The sequence below is a fragment of the Haematobia irritans genome, chromosome 5, assembly GCF_050003625.1.
Source record: "Haematobia irritans isolate KBUSLIRL chromosome 5, ASM5000362v1, whole genome shotgun sequence".
Classification (NCBI taxonomy): Eukaryota; Metazoa; Arthropoda; class Insecta; order Diptera; family Muscidae; genus Haematobia; species Haematobia irritans.
This window is the reverse complement of record NC_134401.1, coordinates 73210082-73219274: the sequence shown is the minus strand read 5'-3', so window position 1 is coordinate 73219274 and position 9193 is coordinate 73210082. Positions and strand designations below refer to the sequence as shown.

Here is a 9193-nt window from a genome sequence, read left to right as displayed (position 1 = left end):
TTTTTAAAATTTTTATAATGAAACTTCGAAATGTGGGTTATTAAAGATTTATAATCAGTAACAGTACTTGATATAAACGAAATTGACTCATTTTTTGATAAAATATTATTGTTTTATTGCAAAAATAACAATTTTGTAACAAAAAACTGTTTTTGGTACAAAACTTTAAAATTTGGAAGGAATTCAAAAACTCTAACAAAAGAAGAACGTGGATTCGAGTATAAACATACATAAATAATATAATAAATTTAGTTAGGCGTGAACAGTTTTTTACTAGCATTTAACACCATCGCTGTATAATGCCTTTTATTTTTCATTAGTAATTCATTTTAAAGAAAAAAACTTTTTAAATTGTTTTAGCTGCAAAACTCGAACTTAATGCCCGCTTTTATATTTGAAGGTGTCCGTCAACTCCTCGTGGACTACTTATTAATAAAGAGGAACTAAACTTTGTTTTTACACATTTTACTGTGTAATTTTTCACTATTTCCTCCTTATTTCATTTTACTGTCCCAACTCTAAAAAGTGTATAGTGCCCTTTCGTTATTTTTATGAACCAAGAAAAAAATTGTGTCCATAATGCCAAAATGATAAACAAGGAGAAAACATGTGCTGTTTTTTTTTCAAATGTCTATTCTCTTGGTTCCGAATGTCTATTCTCTTTATTCAAATTAAATAATATTTAGACTTAAGCATATCAAATTTTTGGCCTTATCATAAAACAGTTTTCCGAAACAACATACAATCGGTTTCACAGAAATTGTTCTCTTTTGATTCTTTCGCTGTGTTATGTTGATATCTTTTGTCAACTCTTCCGGTTTCCATCTCTATTTATTTCTCTATACTCTCTCTGTCGCTTTGAATAAAATATCACAACATATGTATGTTTAGTCGAAATTTGTAAATTTATATATGTTTGCATTCACACATATGATTTTTATGAAACATTCATGGCCCAAACATGATATATTCTAACATATTAAAATATGTCCCAAACATTTAGTGTTAGTTTAGAAACATTACATGTTTGCACTTAAATATATTGTGTTTAAAAATTGTGCCCGAAACACATTTTGTTTATATCGGAACATATGAAAAACATATTTTTCTAACAGTGTAGATGTGTCGAAAATGGAGTGTATCGATCCATGTTTTGGTATATCCCCCATATAGACCGATCTTCTGATTTTATTCCTTGGACTTCTAGAAACCATATTTTCAATCAGATTTTCCTGAAATTAGAAATATAAAGTTATGTTAAGACCACAAACAGGTGTGCCGAATATGGTGTGTATTCGGCCTATGGCCCGATCTCCCGATTTTATTTCTTGAGCTTCTAGAAACCGTAGTTTTTATTCAGTTTGCTTGAAAGTTGAAATCTAGAGGTTTTTGGAGGCCATAAATAGGTGTTACGAATAAATTGTGTATCGGTATAGATTTTGGTATAGATTTTACCCTTATAGATATAGATTTTACCCTTAAAACCCCGCCCTTCGATTTGGGGGCCAACATGTTACTAGGGGGCCCAGCCTCTCCAAGGCCCCTAGATCCACCAATTGTTTTTTGATACAGAGTAACTGTAATAACACTTTTCATGTCTACGGAAGGGAGCCACCCTGGTGCAATGGTTAGCATGCCCGCATGCATACACAGGGTCTTGGATTCAAACCCAGTTTCGACCAAACACCAAAAGGTTTTTCAGCGGTGGATTATCCCACCTCAGTAATGCTGATGGCATTTCTGAGTGTTTCAAAGCTTCTTTAAGTGGTCTCATGTCTACGGAAGGGAGCCACCCTGGTGCAATGGTTAGCATGCCCGCATGCATACACAGGGTCTTGGATTCAAACCCAGTTTCGACCAAACACCAAAAGGTTTTTCAGCGGTGGATTATCCCACCTCAGTAATGCTGATGGCATTTCTGAGTGTTTCAAAGCTTCTTTAAGTGGTCTCACTGTAATGTGGAACGCCGTTCGGACTCGGCTATAAAAAGAAGGTGTCCTGTCATTGAGTTTAACATAGCAGCATTCAGTGATAAGAGAGAAGTTCACAACTGTGATATCACAATGGACTGAATAGTCTAAGTGAGCCTGAAATATCGGGCTACCACCATACTTAACCTAACTTATGTCTACGGAAGTCATAGCGATGGAAACGAAATAAATTGAAATACATAAATCGGACAAGCTGTAAAAATTACTTTACAACGTTGTTTTTACAACGTTCACCTTCTGCATTCGTGTGTTGTTCGTATCTGTTGTGGTGATAGTAGTTTTGTTGCAATAGATCAGAAAGGGATGGTGTGTGTGGAATTGTTATTTTGCTTGCTGAAACCAACTTGTTTAGATAAAGTTCAGCGTATGGCGAGCTTATATATCTCAGGCGCATTTAGTAAGACAGGAACAGATTCCCTTAATGTCGTACTACATCTATTGCCTTTAGAAATTTTGGTCAAACAGTCAGCTGCAACAACGGCTTTGCGGTTGCGCGAGCTATCGCTGTGGTCGGAAAAAATGTACGGTCATAGTTCGGTCCTCAAAGTAATGCCAGATGTGCCTAACGTAGTGGATTACACCCTGGCAAAACCACTTTTCGACAAAAAGTTTGAAACTCTAATTCCCAACAGTGAGGCGTGGTGTACACAGACCCCGGGGAATAAAAGATATATAGATTTCTATACTGATGGCTCCAAATTGAATGGACAAGTGGGGTTCGGAGTATATTCTAAAGATCTGGAAATTCGAATAGCGAAAAGATTACCTAATCACTGTAGTGTTTTTCAGGCTGAAATATTGGCAATAAGAGAGGTGGTGAATTGGCTGAGAAGTAATGTTCCAACAAATATTGGCATTAATATATACTCAGACAGTCAACCGGCAATAAAATCCTTGGACTCTGTGTTCCTTAACTCGAAAACGGCCATAGACTGCCGCAAATCTCTCAACGAGATGGCTGAGCAGTACAATATTCACCTAATATGGGTACCTGGCCATAGGAACATACCGGGGAACTGCGAAGCAGATGTGTTAGCAAGGCTAGGAACTACCTTACATATTCCAGGGGAACTAGAATCTGTTGGTATGCCTCTGGCCACCTGCAAGCTCTTACTGCGTGAGAAGGCTGTTATGATGGCCAATATTCGATGGGAAAATTGCAAGGGTTGTAGCGACACCAAGCAAATATGGTCCCATTTAAACTTAAACCGCACACTAGATATGCTAGTGTTCTCAAGGGGTCAGATAGCACTCCTGATATCTGCTATAACGGGTCGCTGCCTGATAGGCGATTTTGCAAAAACTATTGGTGCGAAGTATAATGACTATTGTATAAGCTGTCATGATGTGGAGGAAAAGGAATCAATTAAACGCCTCTTGTGTGAGTGTCCTGCTTTTTGTGTAAGGCGTAAGCGAATTTTAGGAGCTTTAGATTACTGGCGGACCTGGAAAACGTTAACTTAAGCAGTTTGTTAATGTTTTTGGAGCAATCTGGTTGGTTCCACAAGAGTAAATAATAGAGAAGGTTCAGTGGTTAAGACTAGAAGTGCCCATATGTAATAGGTACTTTTAATTAAATGTGGTATCACAATGGACTGAATAGTCTAAGTGAGCCTGACGGGCTGCCACTTTAACCTAACCTAACCTATTTTGCTTGATGTGTGTGAAGATAAATTCGAAATTGAAATTTGCAGCAAAAACTTAGCCGAAACACAAACCAGCACCAAAAATATTTTTGAAATTCGAATTTGAATTTTTAGTATTTGGCTTATTATTTAAAAACTAAGACGCGTGCGATATAGAGAGTAGGCTCATTGGAAAGGGCTTGAGCTCAGCTTTCATAATCACAAAAGTCTTTATTAGAAGAGTATTTGTGAAAAGCGAAAATTTGAAAACAAAATTTTCAACAAATTTTTACAACGGGCTCACTGTGCCAAAACTAAGCCACGTGCGATGTATAGACTAGGCTCATTGGAAAGGGCTTGAGCTCAGCTTTCATAATCACAAAAGTATTCATTAGAAAAGTATTTGTGAAAAGCGAAAATTTGAAAACAAAATTTTCAACAAATTTTTACATCGGGCCCACTAAGCCGCGTGCGGTATAGAGACTAGGCTCATTGGAAAGGGCTTGAGCTCAGCTTTCATAATCACAAAAGTCTTCATTAGAAAAGTATTTGTGAAAAGCGAAAATTTGAAAACAAAATTTTCAACAAATTTTTACAACGGGCCCACTGTGCCAAAACTAAGCCGCGTGCGACTTGGGATCAGAAAAGATCCTTTTCTTGACCTTCTTTAGAAAACATCCTGTGAAACTTACCTTATATAAAAATGTTAATGCATAAGAAAATTGACGGATTATATAATTTTTAGATATTCTTGTATTTATCAGATGACAAATATGTATTAATGAAAGAAATGTACATAGTTGTATTTAAAATGAATATAGTAAAAATGCTCGGGTTTGTAGTATAAAGGAAAGGAAATGGAATATAAAGGAAAGGAAAGTTTTTGCCCCCACTTAAACAGACCCCATAAAGTATATATATTCTAGGTCGTGGTGAAATTCTGAGTCGATCTAAGCATGTACGCCCGTCCGTCTGTTGAAATCACGCTAACTTTCGAACGATTTGGCTTGCAGAGCCTCTTGGAGGAGCAAAATTCATCCGATCCGGTTGAAATTAGGTACATGGTGTTAGTATATGGTCTCACAACCATGCAAAAATTGCTCCAAATCGGTCCATAATTATATATAGCCCCCATATAAACCGATCCCCACATTTGGCTTGCGGAGCCTCTTGGAGGAGTAAAATTCATCCGATCCAGTTCAAATTTGGTACATGGTGCTAGTATATGGTCTCTCACAACCATGCAAAAATTGGTCCATATCGGTCTATAGTTATATATAGCCGATCGCCAAACACACAAAAATTGGTCCATATCGCCAAAATAAAAATAATCTACCAAAATGTTATTATATAGAAAATCTTGTGTGAATTATTTCTATAGAAAATTTTATCAAAATTGTATTTCTATAGAGAATTTTATCAAACTGAATTATATATCGCCTTTTTTTAATATATACCCCGTATGGACTAACACAATTTAGAAGACGGTGTAAAGAAGTTTTAAGATACCTTACCATCGGCAAGTGTTACCGCAACCCAAGTAATTCAATTGTGGATGACAAACTTTAGCAGAAGTTTCTACGCAATTCATGGTGGCAGGTACATAAGATTCGGCCTGGCCGAACTTACGGCCGTATATACTTTTATAAAATAAAACATTAATTGAAGCTATAAGTTCAGTCTATAAAATTTTAGCTAGGGGGCTATAGAAAATTGTTTAGCTACGCTAATGCATATATTCATTTCACAAACTACCCAACTTCACTATTCCTCATCCCCAACCAGACATCGAAAAATCTTGTATCCTACACCGAAAAAAAGTTTACTATTTTTTATGAAAAATGAACTAACCTATAGTAAGAATGACCATGATTTCGCACCAACGATTTTTTTCATCTAGATAAGTTCATGATTTTCTTATAAATTAGTTCGTGTGTTGCATCGTATTTTAGTTCATTATTACTATGATGTGGGAAGAATATACTTAAAATATTCCTGCTATCCGGAAAAATGAACAATTTTTTGGGAAACCTGTATTAAGAAATTGGTTTGAAATAAACTGTTTGTCAGTATAATTTTCAAAAAAGTAGAGAAATTGAGGAATCAAAGGTACAACAAGCCTTTATACAACTAAGAAAATTTTCGTGCAAAACAAGTCAATTTTTCTATAACCATCAAAAAATTATTATTATATTACACAAAACTATGGCTTATGATATACAATAAAGGAAATATTTTTATTCGTACGTTGGATGCAGTTACTTGTCGGTAGTTAGTAATTGCTCTTCAAAAGTATAATATTCTATGTTATTAGGACTAATCTAATTAATTTAAATTTTCATGTTTTCTATCCATATGAAAGATATATGTGGCATAAGTTGATATATTCATTGAATTGTTGTCCAATTTCATCGATTTTGGCTAACTTTTGTTGGGCGGATTTGTCTTATAAGCATCTGAAATTGCAAAGTTATTTTTTTTTTTTTATTATTATTTTCATCTATGGATTAAACCCTTACAGACTAACAGTAATATATTACATTATATACATATCGTTTGTTAATATATCAAGTATTTAATAATAATTTTATCTTTTTCTTTATATTGTATTTCTCTTCTGACAAATCAAGACAATAATAAAATTTATTGAATTCATTAGAATTTTTGATTTTATTCGATCTTTCTTTTTTCCAATAGAAAATAATTAATCAAGCTTCAGATCGTTTTTTGTATGTATTGGTTTCTTTATTTTTCAATATTTCGCAATTACATTGAATTGCTTCATCAGGAGTCGATCTATAATAAAAGTGGTTTGATAATTTTTAATCATGACATGTAAAATTCTTTCTCAAAATTGTTTTTCAAATCGCAAATAATTTTAGTGGTTTATGCTAATAACAGCTATTGGTTTTAGTTTACAATTTTTTTTTATAAATAATTAAAGATTTTAATAATTGTAATTAACAAGTATCAGGAGACCATAAAAGCATAAGTTTTACGATGGAAATAGAAACGGATAATAAACTGCCTTACTTGGACATACTACTAATAAAAGAAAATGGAAAATTTATTACAGACTGGTATCAGAAAGATACTGCATCAGGAAGAATAATGAACTTCTTTTCCAATCATCCAAGGTCCATGCTAATAAATACGGCCAAAAACTTAGTAAACAGAGTACTGACAATAAGCGATAATAAATTCCATAAAAACAACAGAAAAAAGCTGCAAAATATACTTCAGGAAAATAATTTTCCACCAAAACTAATAAAAGAACTAATTTCATCTTACAAAACCTACTTGGACAAAGAAAATATAGAGAAAGAACCCAAAATTTACAGATCCTTATCCTATGTAAAAGGAATTTCCGAAAGGATAACAAACTCTAACATAGTAGACAAAAATAATGTCAATATTGCCCATAAAAATTACAATACACTAAAAAACATTTTCACAAAAACTAAAGACAAGACGCCTATTATGGAAACATCTAATGTTATCTATCAAATAACATGCAATGGAGATAACAAAGAACCATGTGACAAAATGTATATTGGAACTACGAAAAATAAATTAAAAACAAGACTGTCGGGACACAAATCAGACATAAAACTCCGCAATAACAACAAACTCCAAAAAACCGCGCTTGGAACACACTGTGCGACAACGAAACATCACCCGAACTTTGACGATGTGAGAGTATTGGAGAGAGAGAGTAGCAACAGCAAAAGATTAACATTAGAAATGTTGTACATTAACAATGTACCCACAGAGAAGAGAATGAATTACAAATCAGATACAGATAACATTGCTCACATATACAGACACATCATAGACAAGACAACTAGATATGCAAGTACTCAGCATCAGAGAAAGCAAGAGGGAAATCAGTGCAATAAAAGTAATAGACGAACGTAGTGATACTACTCTAGTTTTAAGCTTTATGTGTTGTTGTGTTACACTTGAATGTTTTGCATACGTAAGTGTATAATGTAATTCCTTTTGTTTTTCCTGGTCTCCTGATACTTGTTAATTACAATTATTAAAATCTTTAATTATTTATAAAAAAATTTGTAAACTAAAACCAATAGCTGTATTAGCATAAACCACTAAAATTATTTGCGATTTGAAAAACAATTTTGAGAAAGAATTTTACATGTCATGATTAAAAATTATCAAACCACTTTTATTATAATCGACTCCTGATGAAGCAATTCAATGTAATTGCGAAATATTGAAAAATAAAGAAACCAATACATACAAAAAACGATCTCAAGCTTGATTTATTGAATTCTTTACAAAGACGGCGAAGTGGATCGTTGTTTTCAAAGTTCGTTCGAAAGTATTCAATGTGGAGCAGTTCAAAGTTGCGGGTAGGTCTAAAGGGTACATTGAATGATATGCTGTTAATAAGGAAGTCAGATTTAAATCTTCCGTTAATTAAATCAACCATAACAAAACAGAACTGAATGCAGCAATTAAACTCAAAGACACAAATAGTCATAAAGGATACATACCTGCCGTAAAGAAAAACAACTCCACACACACACACGCATACGATCTCTTTCTGATCTCGCTATTGCAAGAAAACAACTCTCACCACAAAAGATACTAACAACACATATATACGAAATATAAGAAAAATATTATCAAATTCTATCGTACATATTGATTTTTAACTTACGGTTTTCAAGAGTATTTCCTAGAGCCAATAAGGATTTCAGCTTAATTAGCAGTAAGTAAGAATATTCCAGAAAATTACCATTACAAGGCCTGTCTACCTGCAAATGAAAATAATTATTTTTAATATATTGAAATTTTGGTTTTATTAAAAACGGACAAACTACCGTTTATAGAAAAACTTACCACAATGAAAAATCCATCCAGTAGGTACATTATTGGAATCATATCCATGGACTAATGGGACGTTATTGAAATTATTCTCAGAATATATTTGAAATAAAAAATATTATAAAATTAGACATAATTTCCACTTGTCAGTATAGCATTTAGAATTTAAGGTGGATATTAAGTTCGAGTTTAGCGGCTAAAATCGCAATTTTCATGATAAGTTTTCTTTAATAATCCATTATAAAAAAATAATCTTTATAAAAAACTTGGTTTGGGGTATTCTCCATCATGATATATTTAAATTTGTATCGAAGACGTATAATTTTAGCGGCTAAACTCGAACTTAGTACTCACCTGTAGGAATTGCTGTAACATAAAAAAATATAGATTCAAAAAACTGGTTGCATCTCCAACCTGTGAACCAGATGTAGAATAAATATAGATCATCCTATTACCACTCATGATGTACGTACAATACCAATACCGTACGTACAATTTTGCAAAATTAAATCCACACGTGCACTTCATAAATGCATCAACAGAACTGAATGCAGCAATAAAACTCAAAGACACAAATAGTCATAAAGGATACATACCTGCCGTACAGAAAAACAACTCCACACACACACACACACATACGATCTCTTTCTGATCTCGCTATTGCAAGAAAACAACTCTCACCACAAAAGATTGCCCAGCAAAAAAAATTGGAAGTTCTTCCAAAGG

General features: G+C 33.5%; 1 protein-coding gene across 1 annotated transcript; it reads left to right on the top strand.

Moving 5' to 3' along the window:
- The first annotated feature begins 6616 nt into the window (after nt 1–6616).
- LOC142239835 (uncharacterized) lies at nt 6617–7534 on the top strand. Its single transcript, XM_075311596.1, has one exon. It carries the CDS (start codon nt 6617–6619, stop codon nt 7532–7534), a length of 918 nt encoding a protein of 305 aa, XP_075167711.1.
- Nucleotides 7535–9193: the final 1659 nt, after the last annotated feature.